The sequence below is a fragment of the Oncorhynchus clarkii genome, chromosome 6, assembly GCF_045791955.1.
Source record: "Oncorhynchus clarkii lewisi isolate Uvic-CL-2024 chromosome 6, UVic_Ocla_1.0, whole genome shotgun sequence".
In the NCBI taxonomy this organism is placed as follows: Eukaryota; Metazoa; Chordata; class Actinopteri; order Salmoniformes; family Salmonidae; genus Oncorhynchus; species Oncorhynchus clarkii.
In genome coordinates, this window is record NC_092152.1 from 46,473,184 (window position 1) to 46,493,679 (window position 20,496).

At 40.3% G+C, this 20,496-nt stretch overlaps 1 protein-coding gene across 2 annotated transcripts in view; it reads left to right on the top strand.

The window, feature by feature from the left end:
* LOC139411217 (mutS homolog 3 (E. coli)) overlaps positions 1-20,496 on the top strand; it is a 135,090-nt gene that overhangs the window by 15,853 nt on the left and 98,741 nt on the right. For both annotated transcript variants that reach the window (XM_071157218.1, XM_071157219.1), the window contains exons 9-13: positions 8,021-8,130; positions 8,436-8,550; positions 8,659-8,743; positions 12,307-12,416; positions 13,598-13,730. In XM_071157218.1, coding sequence (XP_071013319.1) covers positions 8,021-8,130; positions 8,436-8,550; positions 8,659-8,743; positions 12,307-12,416; positions 13,598-13,730 — 553 coding nt within the window. The remainder of the gene's footprint in view (positions 1-8,020; positions 8,131-8,435; positions 8,551-8,658; positions 8,744-12,306; positions 12,417-13,597; positions 13,731-20,496) is intronic.

Consider the following 20,496-nt stretch of genomic DNA (forward strand, 5'->3'; position numbering starts at 1 on the left):
TCTTGTGATGGTGGCATGTTGTTAGCTAATCCAAGTTTATAATTTTAATCATTAGAAAACCCTTTTGCAATTATGTTAGCACAGCTGGAAACTGTTGTCCTGATTTAAAGAAGCAATCAAACTGGCCTTCTTTAGACTAGTTGATTATCTGGAGCATCAGTATTTGTGGGTTTTAATGGCCAGAAACAAAGACTTTCTTCTGAAACTCGTCAGTCTGGCCAAAATTCAGTGTGGGAAGCTTGTGGAAAGCTACTTGAAATGTTTGACCCAAGTTAAACAATTTAAAGGCAATGCTACCAAATACTAATTGAGTGTATGTAAACTTCTGACCCACTGGAAATGTGATGAAAGAAATTAAAAGCTGAAATAAATAATTCTCTACTATTATTCTGACATTTCACATTCTTAAAATAAAGTGGTGATCCTAACTGACCTAAGATGGGAATTGTTACTAGGAATAAATGTCAGGAATTGTGAAAAATTGAGTTTAAATGTATTTGGCTAAGGTGTATGTAAACTTCCAATTTCAACTGTAGCCTTGTTATTGTTACTTTTTATTAAATGTTTTACTTTAGTTTATTTAGTACACATTTCTTAACTCTTTCTTGAACGGCGTTGTTGGTTAAGGGCTTGTAACCATTTCACGGTAAGGTCTATGTTCTACATACAGGTTGATCAGAACCATTGGTGTGTGAGATTGATTATTTGGAATGGCTGAGTGTATTGGCTATTGATCGGGTCTACCCAGGGGTGTGATGGTGTTGAAGGGCCTGTCTATAGCTGGTATTTTATAACCATCTCTAGCTAGAATGGAAGTCAGCTGGAGGCATGCTGCTTCGTCTGTGTTTTCAACAATTGAATCCTACAGACTAATATATGGTTCTTCGTTGCAATGGTTCAATTGGTTGTCTGTTTGTGGAGTGTGTTGCTGTTAAAGAGAATCCTCCATCTCTCTCGCTCTCTCTCTCTGCCACGTGTTTGCTTTGGTTGTCTTGGAAACAGCAAGAGATGACAAAGCCACAGAGTCCTTGAAATCACAGGAGAGAGAGAGAGAGAGAGAGAGAGACTTTCATAGGAATAAATACTTGTCAGGCACAAGCAAAATATGGGTACTGTATGATGTTGACAGACATTGAAGTTTCAGTAAAACAAATAATATTTTATTTGAAGGGTTATGTTAGTTATATTGCTTAACTTATAGAGCATTATGACACATTATAATGAAGCAATAAGGTCATTTCCATGCGCACCAACATGTCAAGTTCATAGGAGCATGTCAAATGAAAGATAAAGGGCTTTACACTAGGGGTTTGAACTAACTTTTAAGTGATGTTCGGATCCTTAACAAAATTCCTTAGTGAAAAACATTTATTCTAAAAAAAAAAAGAATTCCCCCCACAAAATTCAAATCACAGTGCAGTTATCACAAAATATTATTTTCATGTTATAGGCTAACTTAACGGTAGCCTATAAAGGCCTGGGGATAATTGTGTAATTTAAGTAAAACCAGAAAGGAAAAGGCGAGCTGTAGGCTACCTTGGTGAATTTGCGAGGCATGCAAAACAAGACATTGCGAAATACAGAATACTAAGACATTCTTTCTGCCTGCCCCCTCTCTCTCCCTCGCGCTGGCTCGCCTGCCCTTCGCTACAGATGCGAGTGGGTGTTCAGTCTTCGGCCTGTTGTGTGTAGAATATCCTAGCCTATTCATTGATGATGGGCCCTGCTGTACTGAAATTGCAAGACATTGTAAACCAAGAAATTGCCAGATACAGCATTCTATTGCGAAATGCAGCTTTTGATTATCGATATTTAGGCCTAGTGCACAGTTCTAACTCTGTCTGTCTGTGGGCAGACCTGCCTATACTGTTCTCCTCCCCTCTTTCCCAGTCCTTCGCTAGCTCGCTATGAAAGATGCAGGTGTTTGTGTTCTCGGAAGTACCAGTCTCCTCCGTTCCAAAATGCAGGTGTTTGCGTAGACTGTGTTAGACCCCTTAAGAGTCTATATTAACATAAGGACAACTCAGAGTATGCTTTTTTGTTCTTCTGAAATAGACTACATTCTTCATATGTTTCTTTAGACCTGTCCAAAGTAAATACGGGATTTATTGTGATGGTGTAGGCTATATTAAATTGATTTACTAGACATTTTAAAATGTAGATGTTCCAAAGGTCTGCATCAGTGGCTTGTAGGTGTGTGGTAATCAGGAGATGCTAAATGTGTTTATGCTAATTAACGTTTTATGTCATTACCGTTTTATGCAATTACCGTGAGACGGGCAGTTATTTGCTTGACAATCACCGGCTGACATAATTTCATGACTGCCACAGCCCTAGGCATATTTTCATCTCTCAAAAAGTGTCCATCCCAAAAATGTGGAATAAGCAGGCTTTGATTTCTTGTCAAACAGGTGGAAAAGGGGCTCTTAGAAAACATCTACCAGAAAAAGTATTAAAAGGTTTTAGAAGTACAACACTTATAACTAATATCAACACTTACAGTGTATTCACACAGTATTCACATCCCTTGTTTTTTTTCCCTCCACATTTTGTTTTCTTACAGCCAGAATAAAAAAAGTTATACAATTTGCATTTTGTTGTCACTGGCCTATACACCCCATAATGTCAAAGAGGAATGATGTTTTTTTTTTTTTTTAAAGTTTTTGCAAATGAATAAAAAATGAAAAGCTCAATACATATCAATACATATTCAACCCCTTTTATGACAAGTCTAAATTAGGTCAGGAGTAAAAAATGTGCTTAACAAGTCACATAATAAATTGCATGGACTCACTCTCTGTGCAATAATAGTGTTTGACATGATTTTTGAATGACTACCTAATTTTTGTACTCCACACACACTTATCTGTAAGGTCGAGCAGGGAATTTCAAACACAGATTCAACCTCAAAGACCAGGGAGGTTTTCCAATGCCTTGCAAAGAAGGGCATCTACTGGTCGATGGGTAAAATAAAAAAAACTGACAATGAATATCCCTTCGAGCATGGTGAAGTACTTAATTACACTTTGGATGGTGTATCAATACACCCAGTCACTCCAAAGATACAGCAGTCCTTCCTAACTCAGTTGCTGGAGAGGAAGGAAACAATTCAGGGATTTCACCTTCAGGCCAATGGTGACTTTAAAACAGAGTTTTGCAGTGCTTCTGCAGAGTATTGACTTGGGTGTGAATAAGTTATGTAAATTAGAAATTTCATTTTCAATAAATGTGTAAACATTTCTAAAAACGTGTTTTCACTTCATCATTATGGGGTATTGTGTGTAGATGGGTGAGAAAAATATATATTTAATCTAAACTCAGCAAAAAAAGAAACGTCCCTTTTTCAGGACCCTGTCTTTCAAAGATAATTCGTAAACATCCAAATAACTTCACAGATCTTCATTGTAAGGGTTTTAAACACTGTTTCCCATGTTTGTTCAATGACCCATAAACAATTAATGAACATGCACCTGTGCAACGGTCGTTAAGACACTAACATGCTACAGACGGTAGGCAATTAAAACTATTAAAAAAGGATATTAAAGAGGCCTTTCTACTGACTCTGAAAAACACCAAAAGAAAGATGCCCAGAGTCCCTGCTCATCTGTGTGAATGTGCCTTAGGCATGCTGCAAGCAGGTATGAGGACTGCAGATGTGGCCAGGGCAATAAATTGCAATGTCCGTACTGTGAGACGCCTAAGATAGCGCTACAGGGAGACAGGACGGACAGCTGATCGTCCTCGCAGTGGCAGACCACGTGTAACCTGCACAGGATCGGTACATCCGAACATCACACTTGCGGGACAGGTACAAGATGGCAACAACAACTGCCCGAGTTACACCAGGAACACACAATCCCTCCATCAGTGCTCAGACTGTCCGCAATAGGCTGATGGGCTTGTAGGCCTGTTGTAATGCAGGTCCTCACCAGACATCATCGGCAACAAAGTCACCATCGCTGGACCAGACAGGACTGGCAAAAAGTGCTCTTCACTGACGAGTCGCGGTTTTGTCTCACCAGGGGTGATGGTCGGATTCGCGTTTATCGTCGAAAGAATGAGCATTACACCGAGGCCTGTACTCTGGAGCGGGATCGAGGTGGAGGGTCCGTCATAGTCAGGGGCGGTGTGTCACAGCATCATCGGACTGAGCTTGTTGTCATTGCAGGCAATCTCAACACTGTGCATTACAGGGAAGACATCCTCCTCCCTCATGTGGTACCCTTCCTGCAGGATCTTCCTGACATGACAATGCCACCAGCCATACTGTTCGTTCTGTGTGTGATTTCCTTCACGACAGGAATGTTAGTGTTCTGCCATGGCCAGTGAAGAGCCCGGATCTCGATCCCATTGAGCATGTCTGGGACCTGTTGGATGGGAGGGTGAGGGCTAGGGCCATTCCCCCCAGAAATGTCCGGGAACTTGCAGGTGCCTTGGTGGAAGAGTGGGGTAACATCTCACAGCAGCTGTATAAGGAGGAGATGCACTGCAGTACTTAATGCAGCTGGTTGCCACACCAGATACTGACTTTTGATTTTGACCCCCCCTTTGTTCAGGGACACATTATTCCATTTTTCTTAGTCACATGTCTGTGGAACTTGTACAGTTTATGTCTCAGTTTTTGAATCTTATGTTCATCCAAATATTTACACATGTTAAGTTTGCTGAAAATAAACATTACAGCCTGAATTCCAAATAAACTAAAGAAACGTCTCCGTTTCTTTGGAATTCACGCTGTAACACAACAAAATGTGGAATAAGTCAAGGAGTAAAAATTCTTTCTGAAGGCAGTGTATATTTAGTTTCGGTTATTTTTTCGGTAACATGGCCTTCTCTTACCAAAAATCAACATATCTATAAGATATTTTAACATTTCTATAATACAGCATTTGGAGGGAGGATAATGAAAGTTCAAAGAAGTAACATGTAAAGGTAGACCAATCAATTAGTTATAGTGTTTGTACAGATATCAATTTACTTTATTAATTGATTTAAAACAAAATTCTGTTACCAAATCTGTAACAGAATTTCAGAAAAGTCATTAACGTCAATTTAGCAATTGATTTGGCTACAGTGCGGAATCATAATAGTCACAAACCACAGTTGGGTCACCTGCTAATGTTCTCCCTTCCGCTGGAATACTGTTATGTTCAGTTAATAACTTTTCTTTCTGTTGTCTGGTGGTCAACCCCTCGCCCTCTTCTCTTTCTTCTCTCTCTCCAATTAATGTCACCGCTCCCAGCTCTTATTGACACCTACTTATGAGCCCCATCTCTTTCCATTTACTGTAACCAGCATCCTCACCCACTGACTGACACCAGATGTCCATGGATGTTGAAGTCGTTTACATACATTTTTCGGTTGGTCCGATTATTGTTATTTTTTTTAAAACTCAAGGTGTCATGTCATAGCTGACACCCCATTCTTTCTGCAGACATATTTTAATCTTATTTAACAGAATTTTGGGAAAACATGTTCACACAAAAAAACAGTGAGATTTTACAGACATTCTGCTACCAAACTTTGCATCTGCACAGTTCTTCCAGTAAATGTGATTTTTGTACATGTTCAGTGTATGTTGTTAAATATAGTCCTTGTGCATAGAGTTGTATGGTTTGTTAAACTTTGAAATCTGTTATTTTTGGAGCAATTCCGTTACCGTGGAATTACCTATAATGCAAGCGTAAAAACTATGAAATAACACATATGGAATCATGTAGTAACCCAAAAAGTGTTAAACAAGTCCAAATATATTTTAGATTTTAGATTATTCATAGTAGCCACCCTTTGCCTTGATGACAGCTTTGCACACTCTTGGCATTCTCTCACACAGCTTCACCTGGAATGCATTTCCAATAGTCTTGAAGGAGTTCCCACATAGACTACCGTTCAAAAGTTTGGGGTCACTTAGAAATGTCATTGTTTTTTTCTTGGCATTTTCACTCATGGAATAGCCTTCATTTCTGAGAACAAGAATAGACTGACGAATTTCAGAAGAAAGGTCTTTGTTACTGGCCTGTAATCGAACCCACAAATGCTGATGCTCCAGATACTCCACTAGTCTAAAGAAGGCCAGTTTTATTGCTTCTTTAATCAGAACAAGTTTTCAGCTGTGCTAACATAATTGCAAAAGGGTTTTCCAATGATCAATTTGCCTTTTAAAATGATAAACTTGGATTAGCTAACACAACGTGCCATTGGAACACAGGAGTGATGGTTGCTGGTAATGGGCCTCTGTACGCCTATGTTATGTAGATATTCCAGAAAGAATCTGCCGTTTTCAGCTACAATAGTAATTTACAACATGAACAATGTCTACACTTAATTTCTGAACAAATTGATGTTATTTTAATGGACAAAAAATGTGATAAAAAAAAAGAAGCCATTTCTAAGAGACCCCAAACTTTTGAATGGTAGTGTATGCTGAGCACTTGTTGGCTGCTTTTCCTTCACTCTGCGGCCCAACTCATCCCAAACCATCTCAATTGGGTTGAGGTCGGGCGATTGCGGAGGCCAGGTCATCTGATGCAGCACGTCATCACTCTCGTTCTTGGTCAAATAGCCCTTACACAGCCTGAAGGTGTGTTGGATCATTGTCCTGTTGAAAAACAAATGATAGTCCCACTAAGCACAAACCAGATGGGATGGCGTATTGCTGCAGAATGCTGTGGTATCCATGCTGGTTAAGTGTGCCTTGAATTCTAAATAAATCACTGACAGTGTCATCAGCATAGCATCCCCACACCATCACACCACCACCTTCATGCTTCACGGTGGGAACTACACATACAGAGATCATCCGCTCACCTACTCTGTGTCTCACAAAGACACGACTGTTGGAAGAAAAAATCTAATTTGGCTTCATCAGACCAAAGGACAGATTTCCAACGGTCTAATGTCTATTGCTCATGTTTCATGGCCCAAGCAAGTCTCCTCTTCTTATTGGTTTCCTTTTGTAGTGGTCTCCTCTGCAGCAGAGGTAACTCTGGGTCTTCCTTTCCTGTGGCGGTTCGCATGAGAGCTAGTTTAATCATAGCGCTTGATGGTTTTTGTGACTGCACTTGAAGAAACTTTCAAAGTTCTTGAAATGTTCCACATTGACTGACCTTGTCTTAAAGTAATGATGTACTATCGTTTCTCTTTGCTTATTTGAGCTGTTCTAGCCATTATATGGACTTGGTGTTTTACCAAATAGGGCTATCTTCTGTATACCACCCCTACCTTGTCACAACATAACTGATTGGCTCAATTGCATTAAGAAGGAAAGAAATTCCACAAATGTACTTTTAACAAGGCTACACCTATTAGCATTCTCTAAAACAGCTTCATGAGGTGGAATGCATTAAGAGTGTGCAAAGCTGTCGTCAAGGCAAAGGGTGGCTATTTGAAGAATCTCAAATATAAAATATATTTTGATTTGTTTAACACTTTTTTGGTTACTACATGATTCCATATGTGTTATTTCTAAATGTTTGAACTTGCAACCTTCCGGTTACTAGTCCAACGCTCTAGGCTAGCCTAGTTACCACTAGGCTAGCCTAGAGCGTTGGACTAGTAACCGGAAGGTTGCAAGTTCAAACCCCCGAGCTGACAAGGTACAAATCTGTCATTCTGCCCCTGAACAGGCAGTTAACCCACTGTTCCTAGGCCGTCATTGAAAATAAGAATTTGTTCTTAACTGACTTGAAAATATATATATATATATATTTTTTAAATGTCATAGTTTTGATGTCTTCACTATTATTCTACAATGTAGAAAATAGTACAAATAAATAAAAACTCTGGCATGAGTAGGTGTGTCTGAACTTTTGACTGGTACTGTATATTTTTAGATATTTTTCTAAAACATTTTACTTGAGCTTAGATTTTTGTGCCTGAACTGTTCAGACTAACAGGTTGATTCTTATAGGAGCTGGTGTAATAAGCTCCCTCTACCTCCTATTTCCTCCTTCTGTCACTCTTCTCTCCCTGCCTTCTCCCTCTCTCCACTCCCTCTCTATTTGCCTCTCTCTTTCTGCAGTGTGCAGGCTGGTGATGGCGTACGTATAGAGAAGAGGGAAAGTGCCCAGTTTGACTTTGCCTCTGCAATGAACACTGTCACTGAGTTCTACTGTCACACACAGGACTCAGGTGAGTCTGAGAGAGACAGGGTAGAGAGAGAGACAGGGTAGAGAGAGTGAGTAGGTAGAGAGAGAGGGGTTAGAGAGAGAGAGAGACAGGGTAGAGAGAGAGAGAGAGAGAGGCTTCATGTCATGAATTACAGGTCCGTGCTTCCATCTGTCCTTTAAGTGAAAAATATTTTCTGTTGGGACAGCGTGTGTGTGTGTGTGTGTGTATTTTGGGGACGCTGGCGGATGATCAACGAAACAAGTATTCTCTAACAAAATGAGGCACGAGTTTGTGACTCATTGCTGTATTCGTGTGACCATCCCCAGGTTCCAGACCTCTCTCCAGTATAGCCTCTTTGGAAAGTCCTGTGGTCTGCTGTCTGGGTCCTCTCATCCACTACCTCACAGAGTTTAACCTGCAGAGAGTACTACTGCACCACAGGTACTCACACACATACACACACACCACCCTTGTGGTTGCCACAGACTGACTCCCTGTGACTCTTGTAATATTGTATGTGGTAAATCTCTGTGTGTGTATGACTTTAAGTTCGTTCAGGCACCTCTCCTGTGAGTCAGACGGTATGGTCCTCAGTGCTCCCACTCTCAGAAACCTGGAGATACTCACCAACCAGGTACGTGTTAGTGAATGAGTGGTTGCTCCACTAAAAGTTTTGTGATTATGCTGCGGGACTTAGAGGTAATTTGTGGTTTCGTACGGTACCCGGCGTCACCACTTCATTGCTCCAGACCAGCGCAAGGGGGAGTTAGAGCACTGATTATGCTTTTGGGTCCTACTGTGTCTCTAACTGACAATGAGTGGGTGACATAAACTTAAATAATTATAGATATATAATTGTGCACGACTTGTGCACAACTTAATTATTACTTAATAAAACTGTTGTTACACTAAGGTTTTTATTCTAAGAGTAATTTAGACTACAGTTAGGGTGTGGAAATGTTTAGGATTATTTTGCTCTTACTGTAGTACTGTAGCCAACTCCCGACCAGTCACGTTGTACAGCGCCTGAGTGGCGCAAAGGTCTAAGACACTGCATCGAAGTGCAAGCTGTGTTGCTACAGATACTGGTTCAATACTAGTGCCGGTCTTGACTGGGAGACCCATGAGATGACTGTAGGTTTTTACGTTATTTGAAAACGAAATCATCTCCAAAATATTGTTATTTTTTTAAACAAAATGATTATTATTATTAATTTAGAATAATATAAAAGCCCCTTGGATATTCACACACATATATTATTAACCCTGTTATTAGCAGGACAATATATATTGGTCATGGCACCCGAGTGGAGCACAATGGGATTGCCTTGCAGTTCTCTAGCTGTATCCACTGAAGTAGCGGTGGGCGCGAGAGGTTCAAGACACGAGTGCAAGGGGCACAGGAGGGGCCGCAAAGCCGTGCACAGAAGACGGACCTAGCCCATGAGGACGGACTGACGGACGGGGGGGGTGGACCCCTAACCCGCCCAACTGGGTAGCACAGAACAACACTTTAAGGGGCATTGCACTAATAATGGCGCTGACTAGGGAAACGTCCTGTTGTCATTTGTGCCAGTCTGCACGTTAAAACTAAAACAATGTAACATATAATGGCGTGCAAAATTACCCTTAGATATGAAATCGGAAGGCAGATATGATTAAATATTAAAGCATTAGACCTCTCGCTAAAGGCGTCAGTCAAAAGTTCCACTTAAATCAGAACTGGATTTAGCGAAAAATGACATGAAAAGCACACATTTGTAAATCCCAAACTCTAAAAGTAATTGGAACGGTAGATACAAATTATTTGTGACATTGCGGTTACAATAAAGAATGTAAACAAGATGCTGTGTTTTTATTTACAGTAGTGATGAACAGCTGGTGGCATTTTCAAAACAGGTTTTCAAATACAGTGGGGCAAAAAAGTATTTAGTCAGCCACCAATTGTGCACATTCTCCCACTTAAAAAGATGAGAGAGGGCTGTAATTTTCATCATAGGTACACTTCAACTATGACAGACAAAATGAGAAAAAAAATCCAGAAAATCACATTGTAGGATTTTTAATGAATTTATTTGCAAATTATGGTGGGAAATAAGTACTTGCCCCACTGTACTTGTGGCCCGATTAGCAGGACAATAGACTCTTTATAGCCCTGCTACTGTAGGTGTGAACATCCCCCTACTTACAATGTATTTGATGCTTAAGTACTCTAAAGTGTTACATTTGTGAATAGCGCTGTCCGTGACCAAAATCCCCAAGTCTACCAGTATTTTTTAAATGTCTCCAGAAGATATCCGTTCCACCTGAAAGCCCTAATCTGCTCACTTAAATGAATAGAGATCCTGGTCATGGTGCTACAGTATGTTGTTACAGCATAATCAAAGTGAGGATAATCGTCGATCTGCTGTTTACTGATGGTCTGTTGTAAAATGAAAGTCACACCTTTCCAGTACTCCTCACCCCGCCCCAACTCCACCCTTAACACAGTTACCATTCAAAAACAAGCTATTTATCTACAAAAAAATGACATTGTGACCAAAGAGAACAGACAAAATGGACATTGTTTTCATCAAGCCAGCTTCTTTCTATGGTGCTACTCGTTCCTGGGTTCGTCAGGTCGTCAGTTCACCCTGACATTTCTAGTCCTCTTCTGACAACAGAACTTGACCAACTGCTCACCAGGCACAGCAAGGGCCGTCCGGTCCGTTATGCTGTTCTGCTATTCCAAGGATGTGTAACCAAAGAGATACCACGAGAATACCAACTGGGATGAATCCCGAGGAAAATGTGGCTTACCCGTGAACCTCCGGGTGTTCATAATTAAATTACTGTGTCTCAGAAGTAGCTGTCTTTAATAAAGAAATGTTTTAGTTATCCTGACCTGGACACAATGTACAGTATTATAATAGCCCTTCCGATTGGCGCAGCAGTTGAAGACACTGTATCGCAGTGCAAAATGCATTGCTTCAGATGTAGGTTCGATACCCGTGCTGGCCGCCACTGGGAGACCCATATGTAATTACTGTTTGTCACGAACCTGCATCTGTAGCAATGCATTTTACACTGTGATGCAATGTCTTAGACCGCTGCGCCAACCGGGAAGGCTATTATAATCTTGTACATGGGGTCCAGGTCAGGATAACCAAAACATTTATTTTTTAAAGACTATCAGAAAGAATGTTGCTACTTGTTTATTTTGATCCAAAGCCTGAATGAGTGAGTCACTCAGCTTTATGTAGGTGCCGGGCTATATGACTGTGCCATCAACTTGATAATATATAACAATAATTTGTAGGTTATTTCGTAAAAAAAATTAAAGTGAGCGATTTGTAATCTGAATATCAAAATATTTTCGATATACTGTAGGCCTACTGTAGGCGACATGAGTCTCACTAGTGTTGAGTAATGTGCTGTTAAAAGTGGCGTATCTCTTATTTAAAAAGCATATTGAAATTAGAAGCAATAGCATTTGATGCAATAAGCCTACCCGCTGTGGTCACTATTTTAGCACAGTTTTGCGCTGCTCTGAGACAAGCATGGGGTCTGGTCTTGGTAAATCAATGAGAGTTTTATTTTCACTGAATCTCTGTTTGTGTATTGGTTAGACTAGAATTATACAATTAGGGTGTGGACATGTTATGCTCTTAGTACTGTAGCCTACTCCCGATCGTCACGTTGTACAGCTCCATATTTTCTGTTCCATCCTAACGGAAACCCAGAGGGTTTTTCATTTTTCTTGGAATAGAAACACCATAATATTAATCAAATGAATTAAGCAACATTTCTTAAAATTAGTCCCATACACTATGTTCTTACAAAAAAGGTTTTAAATGCTCTTGTACAGACACTATTGAAGGCTATCAAATGCTTCTCAAATATGCCCTCTGGTGGTCAAACTAGCACTAACTAGCTTTAATGGTTACAATGGCTGACACTTAAATAACATGCCATAGAATTCTGCGGCACCATGCAAGCTGTGCTGCAGTACGCTGCAACTTTTACATGATGAACCACTGTACTTTTCCTGCAGTTTACTTGTATACAACTTACAACTTTATCTTATATAATGTCCTGTTTGGTGCTATTTTGTGGCCTAAATTAAGTTTGGGCAATTGTTATTGTGGAGCATTGGAACGGTACGATATTACTAGGCCAAGTGCAGTACTCTTTTTCACAGAAAGGTTTGTGTTACAGACAGATGGAGGTACGAAGGGCAGTTTGTTGTGGGTGTTAGACCACACCCACACCTCATTTGGTAGAAGACTGATGAGGAAGTGGGTAAGCCAGCCCCTCAAAGATGCACAGTAAGTACACACTGAATCCCAAACCAGTCCTTTGCCTCTACTAACTCGCTTGGAGGGCCCTCCGTGGTCATCTATTGCTGACGAAACTCTGAGGGTGACTTCAAGAGTGATGAGTGGATCAAACAACGGCCCATAATAATGGCTGGAACGGAGTGGCATCAAACATAGAAACCATGTGTTTCTAGAATAGATACCATGAGCCTGTCCTCCCCAATTAAGGTGCCACCAACCTCCTGTGGGATCAAATTAACCCATTAATTTCAGGACACACTTGGGACTTGAATGATGCAATTTATGTTCCACGTTAAATAATAAAATGAGAATTAAATTAAAATGAACAAATTTCCCCTGTCATTTTACAAGATATAAACCTCCGTAACAGTTAAACATTCAATTTGTGAGGTATTTCATTTGTTACATGTGTCAAGCCTAGAAATCAGACACAAACAAATATATTTTGCATATAATTAGGCTCAACTCTCCATTATTTTGTATGAAATTGTTAACACCAAACATATCGCAGTGCATGTTGGGATAGCACTTTGCTCTTGAGCTGGCAGCATTGCTGGCTCAGTTGAAGTGGCCCCTAAACCCATGATCATTTTAAATCCCTCAGATTTACATCACTTGTGCATATGGTGGAGGCGTGAGTGAATTCGGAAATGGGGGGGCGAGGGGAAAGGAAAGGGACTGGTTTGGGCTTCAGCAACAGATTACGGTGAAGTTGCCACGAGACCCTGATCTTGTGTCAGTTTTGCATTTCTCCCGTTAATGGTTAAGGATTTAGGGGCGGGGAGGGGAAGCTGAACCTAGGAATATGTACCTAGGGGAAACTTTACCCTGGAGCAAGTACACACACGGACCTTTCAGATCTGCACTGAGTGTCTGAGGGATAGAGATGGATTTGGGGTTGGGCTGAGACTGTAATCTCTCTTACTCGCTCAGATCTGCTGTTAGGATTATAAATCTTCGATTCTACCATCAGATAGGTTATGAGAGAACCCTGCTTCACGCTTACATGAATAAAACCCAGATTACACACACATGCACATGTCTCTCTGCACTCTGCAGTCACACTCGAATGCCTAATGCACATTGTGTTGCTGGGGAGGAAACTGAAAATAGCACTTGTGCTTCTGTATACAAAATGTCAACCCTGGAGGCACTTGTTCACCCCACAGGTCTATATGTGAGAGACAAGGTGCTGTATGTGAGATCCTGGAGTCTGATTCCGTCACCCTACCCTCCGTTAGAGCCCTGCTCTTCCGTCTGCCAGACCTGGAGAGAGGAGTGTGCAGCATCTACCACAAGAAGGTACGCTCGCGCATGCACACACACACGCACACACGGCCTAGAAGCAGTGGCCTCACTCAAAGATTAAACGAGTGACCACCCTAGCAATGGAAATGCATGTCATCGATGATTGAAGGCTGGCGAGATCAGGTAGAACCATTCTAGCCAATGATAGGGAAGATACACGGGGGAACAACAGGCACAAGTAAGTTGTTTATTTCAATGTTGTCGGAATGCCACGTGCATCCACTTATATCAGTACCTTTGTAAAAGCCTAAACATTACGAAACTTATATTCGATCAAACAAGTCTCACGTAATTCGATATTTTCTCATAGACCTCCATACTAAAAAGGGCTTATCACATCCGGACAGATTGTGAGCGAAGCAAATCCTCTCGCTTCTCCTCTTTCTTTCTGCCTCACTGTCATATCTCCCACCCTCCCAGTATGACATTGTCTCCTTTCTTCCACAAGCTTCACTCAAATGTCAGGACAAAGAGCTTTCATCAGTGTGTGCATGTGCTTATTTGATGCTGAACCTTGCTCTTGTCCACAGTATCATTTTCTCAGCTTGCACTCTTACCTCAAAATCTGCTGAAAGTTTCATCCTCACAGTGATTGGTTAGAAGTTTTTTCTAATCTATTCCACCCACCCTCCCTACACACACACATACATATTAATTGTCATATTTGGATGAGTTGTGTGATGGTCTGCTTCTCTATTTAATGGAGAGAGGAAATGGAATGGTTATGGTAGCAAGCCTTCGTGTGCTCTCAACCATAAAAACCACGTCACACCTCCCAAAGCCAGAGAACCATTAAAGCTGTGACACTCATTAACCCTCTGACCTGTTTTAATGCCAATATGAATTCAATATTATCTGTAACACCACATCCCTCCAATAACAGTAATAGACCACTGACATACAGGTCACTGAATCAATAATACTGTAGAATCTATAATGATTAACAATAGTATATTTTTATAACATAGTGCCTGCCTTCAGAAAGTATTTCCGCCCCTTGACTTTTCCCACATTTTGTTGTTACAACCTGAATTTATAATGTATTACATTTATATTTTTTGTGTGACTAGCCTACTACACACAATACCCCATAATGTCAAAGCTGAATAATACAATTAGTAAAAAATGAGTCAAGTATTCAACCTAAATACGTTCAGGAATAAAAATGTGCTTAACAACTCACATAAGTTCCATGTGTGCAATAGTAGTGTTTAACATGATTTTTGAATGACTACCTCATTGTCTGTACCCCACACACACAATTATCAGTCAAGCAATGAATTTCAAACACACAAAGACCAAAGACACAAAGACCAAAGACAGAAAGCAGACATAGAATATCCCTTTGAGCATGTTTAGGTTATTAATTTGACTTTGGATGGTGTATCAATACACCCGGTCACTACAAAAGATACTGTAATTCCTAACTTATTTGCCAAAGAGGAAGGAAACTGTTCAAAGGATTTCACAACGAGGCCAATGGTGACTTAAAACAGTTACAGAGTTGAATGGCTCTAATAAGAGGGAACTGAGGAAGGATCAATAACATTGTAGTTTTTCCACACTACTAACCTAATTGACAGAGTAACAAGAAGGAAGCCCATACAGAAAATAAATATTCCAAAACATGCATCCTGTTTGCAACAAGGCACTAAAGTAATACTGAAGAATTTTGAAATTAATAATGGACAAATGTTGCACAATGCAGGTGTGAAAAGCACTAAGAGACTTACCCAGAAAGAGCCACAGCTGTAATTGCTGCCAAAGGTGATTCTAACATGTATAGACTCAGGGGATTTAATACTTATCTAATCAAGATATCATTGGTGTCTTATTTTTCATAAATGTTTTAAAAATATTATAATTTTTCTTCCATTTTGACAGAGTATTTCTTGTAGATCGTTGACAAAAAAATGACAATTAAATCCATTTTAATCCCACTTTGTAACACAACAGAATGTGGAAAAAGTCAAGGGGTGTGAATACTTTCTAAAGGCACAGTATGTCATGTGGACAGATAATGGTGGTTATAGATTTAGATGGCGCTGCTCTTTGTTGAGTTTTATTGAAGAAGTAGATTGGCTTTTAACGTCTCTGTGATTGAACACAGGTTAGTGTGTGACCAACTCAGTGGCCTTGTGGTTAGAGTGGGCGCTCTGATATTGGAAGTTTGGGAATTCAATCCCCAGCCAAATCATAGTACCCGTTTGTGTGTCAGATGTTACCTATGCTGAAGTTTTAACAGGTCAGATAAAACCTACCCAATTATGGTCTGCAAATCAAAGGACCAAAAGCATCTTGTCCATCTGTAGAAGTAGCCAGAGTTGAGGCAGAGTTCATCAGTAGCACATGGAATGAAAAGGTGAAATCTGAAATACGGTTGAAGTTGGAAGTTTACATACACCTTAGCCAAATACATTTAAACTCAGTTTTTCACAATTCCTGACATTTAATCCTAGTAAAAATTCCCTGTTTTAGGTCAGTTTGGATCACCACTTTATTTTAAGAATGTGAAATGTCAGAATAATAATAGAGTGATTTATTTCATCTTTTATTTCTTACATCACATTCCCATTGGGTCAGAAGTTTACATACACTCAATTAGTATTTGGTAACATTGCCTTTAAATTGTTTAACAAGGTTAAAACGTTTCGGGTAGCCTTCCACAAGCTTCCCACAATAAGTTGGGTGAATTTTGGCCCATTCCTTCTGACAGAGCTGGTGTAACGGAGTCAGGTTTGTAGGCCTTCTTGCTCACACGCGCTTTTTCAGTTCTGCCCACAAATTTTCTATGGGATTTCCTCAGGGCTTTGTGATGGCCACTCCAATAACTTGACTCTGTTGTCCATAAGCCATTTTGCCACAACTTTGTAAGTATGCTTGGGATCATTGTCCATTTGGAAGACCCATTTGCGACCAAGCTTTAACTTTCTAACTGATGCCTTGAGATGTTGCTTCAATATATCCACATCATTTTCCACCCTCATGATGTCATCTATTTTGTGAAGTGCACCAGTCCCTTCTGCAGCAAAGCACTCCCACAACATGATGCTGCCACCCGTGCTTCACGGTTGGGATGGTGTTCTTCGGCTTACAAGCCTCCCCCTTTTTCCTCCAAACATAACGATTTGGAGGAAAACAAACAGGCCAAACAGTTCTATTTTTGTTTGTTCAGACCAGAGGACATTTCTCAAAAAAAATAGATCTTTGTCCCCATGTGCATTTGCAAACTGTAGTCTGTTTTTTTATGGCGGTTTTGGAGCAGTGGCTTCTTCCTTACTCATCGGCCTTTCATGTCAATATAGGACACCTTCTACTGTGTATATAGATACTTTTGTACCTGTTTCCTCCAGCATCTTCACAAGGTCCTTTGCTGTGGTTCTGGGATTGATTTACACTTTTCACACCAAAATACGTGCATCTCTAGGAAACAGAACGTGTCTCCTTCCTGAGCGGTATGACGGCAGCGTGGTCCCATGGTGTTTATACTTGCCTACTATTGTTTGTACAGATGAACGTGGTACCTTCAGGCGTTTGGAAATTGCTCCCAAGGATGAACCAGACTTGTGGAGAACTACATTTGTTTTTCTGAGGTCTTGGCTGATTTCTTTTGATTTCCCCATGATGTCAAGCAAGGAGGCACTGAGTTTGAAGGTAGGCCTTGAAATACATCCACAGGTACACCTCCAATTGACTCAAATTATGTCAATTAGCCTATCAGAAGTTTGTAAAGCCATGACATAATTTTCTGGAATTTTCCAAGCTGTTTAAAGACACAGTCAATTTAGTGTATGTAAACTTCGGACCCACTGGAATTGTGGTACAGTGAAGTGAAATAATCTGTCTGTAAACAATATGTCATGCACAAAGTAGGTGTCCTAACCGATTTGCCAAAACTATAGTTTGTTAACTAGAAATTTGGGGATGGTTGAAAAACAAGTTTTATTGACTCCAACGTAAGTGTATGTAAACTTTCGACTTTACAAACCTATACTCTGTTGAACAACAAACCTAATTATGTTCTCCCCAACAATGACCATTGGTGAGCAGGCTGGAGGTAATTTTTTTGTTTTTTTTGTTCTTCAAAACATTTAAAAACAACAACTAATTATTTCCCCCCCCCCCCCCCCCCCATATATATTTTTTTTTTTTACAGCTTTTTTGCTACATATCCATACACTACCGTTCAAAAGTTTGATTTTGTCACTTAGATTGTTTTTTAAAAGAAAAGCTACTTTTTTTGTCCATTAAATAGAACTGGCCTAAATAAAACAAAACTGGTCTTCTAGAGACTAGTTGAGTATCTGGAGCATAGCATTTGTGGGTTCTATTACTGGCTCAAAATTGCCAGAAGGCCAGGATCCCGTAGTCGCCTCTTCACTGTTGACATTGAGACTGGTGTTTTGCGGGTACTATTTAATGACGCTGCCAGTTGAGGACTTGTGAGGCGTCTGTTTCTCAAACTAGACACCCTAATGTACTTTTCCTCTTGCTCAGTTGTACACCGGGGCCTCCCACTCCTCTGGTTAAAGCCAGTTTGCGGCTGTTCTGTGAAGATCTCATACAACATAGGGTTGTATGAGATCTTCAGTTTCTTGGCAATTTCTCGCATGCAATAGACTTCATTTCTCAGAACAAGAATAGACTAACGAGTTTCAGAAGAAACTATAAACTTGTCAGGTTCTGATTATTTTACGTTGCTTCTTCACCCGAGATTAGCCCCCAATTGCTAATGAATCCGTTCTTTATTCTCCAGGCTCCGCTTTGTCATCAACATGGACAACCTTGCAATGTATGTATATCACATGTATCCATCGTGATTTTCCCTGGACTTTTACTGCTGACCTCATTATGAGCAGAACTTGATAAGGACCTTACCATTTTGGCCCTAATGTGTCTGTTACATCATGTCCCCCCTCTGGAGTTATTCCCCACGCCTCTTTTACTTGTCTGTCTGCTTCCCCTACTGCATTAGACAGTTAAGCATTGTGTCACTCATAAAGTGGACGTCTGCTTTTCTCAAATCCAACGTGCCTGGTTGTGACATGTGACGACCTCAAACGGACTCTGTGGTTTTGTTATGTGTTGCCCATATACTACATAAAACCGTAGGCCAGGTATTTCCTAACTGGGGCACACGCAATGCCGTCGTGGGTACGCCAAATAAAAATGTGATTCACAAATTTAAAAAAAAAAAAAAGATAACTAACAATTCTTCACATTTTCAAACAGTACATTTATACAGTGCCTTGCGAAAGTATTCGGCCCCCTTGAACTTTGCAACCTTTTGCCACATTTCAGGCTTCAAACATAAAGATATAAAACTGTATTTTTTTGTGAAGAATCAACAATAAGTGGGACACAATCATGAAGTGGAACGACATTTATTGGATATTTCAAACTTTTTTAACAAATCAAAAACTGAAAAATTGGGCGTGCAAAATTATTCAGCCCCCTTAAGTTAATACTTTGTAGCGCCACCTTTTGCTGCGATTACAGCTGTAAGTCGCTTGGGGTATGTCTCTATCAGTTTTGCACATCGAGAGACTGACATTTTTTCCCATTCCTCCTTGCAAAACAGCTCGAGCTCAGTGAGGTTGGATGGAGAGCATTTGTGAACAGCAGTTTTCAGTTCTTTCCACAGATTCTCAATTGGATTCAGGTCTGGACTTTGACTTGGCCATTCTAACACCTGGATATGTTTATTTTTGAACCATTCCATTGTAGATTTTGCTTTATGTTTTGGATCATTGTCTTGTTGGAAGACAAATCTCCATCCCAGTCTCAGGTCTTTTGCAGACTCCATCAGGTTTTCTTCCAGAATGGTCCTGTATTTGGCTCCATCCATCTTCCCATCAATTTTAACCATCTTCCCTGTCTCTGCTGAAGAAAAGCAGGCCCAAACCATGATGCTGCCACCACCATGTTTGACAGTGGGGATGGTGTGTTCAGCTGTGTTGCTTTTACGCCAAACATAACGTTTTGCATTGTTGCCAAAAAGTTCAATTTTGGTTTCATCTGACCAGAGCACCTTCTTCCACATGTTTGGTGTGTCTCCCAGGTGGCTTGTGGCAAACTTTAAACGACACTTTTTATGGATATCTTTAAGAAATGGCTTTCTTCTTGCCACTCTTCCATAAAGGCCAGATTTGTGCAATATACGACTGATTGTTGTCCTATGGACAGAGTCTCCCACCTCAGCTGTAGATCTCTGCAGTTCATCCAGAGTGATCATGGGCCTCTTGGCTGCATCTCTGATCAGTCTTCTCCTTGTATGAGCTGAAAGTTTAGAGGGACGGCCAGGTCTTGGTAGATTTGCAGTGGTCTGATACTCCTTCCATTTCAATATTATCGCTTGCACAGTGCTCCTTGGGATGTTTAAAGCTTGGGAAATCTTTTTGTATCCAAATCCGGCTTTAAAATTCTTCACAACAGTATCTCGGACATGCCTGGTGTGTTCCTTGTTCTTCATGATGCTCTCTGTGCTTTTGACGGACCTCTGAGACTATCACAGTGCAGGTGCATTTATACGGAGACTTGATTACACACAGGTGGATTGTATTTATCATCATTAGTCATTTAGGTCAACATTGGATCATTCAGAGATCCTCACTGAACTGAAGGGGCTGAATAATTTTGCACGCCCAATTTTTCAGTTTTTGATTTGTTAAAAAAGTTTGAAATATCCAATAAATGTCGTTCCACTTCATGATTGTGTCCCACTTGTTGTTGATTCTTCACAAAAAAATACAGTTTTATA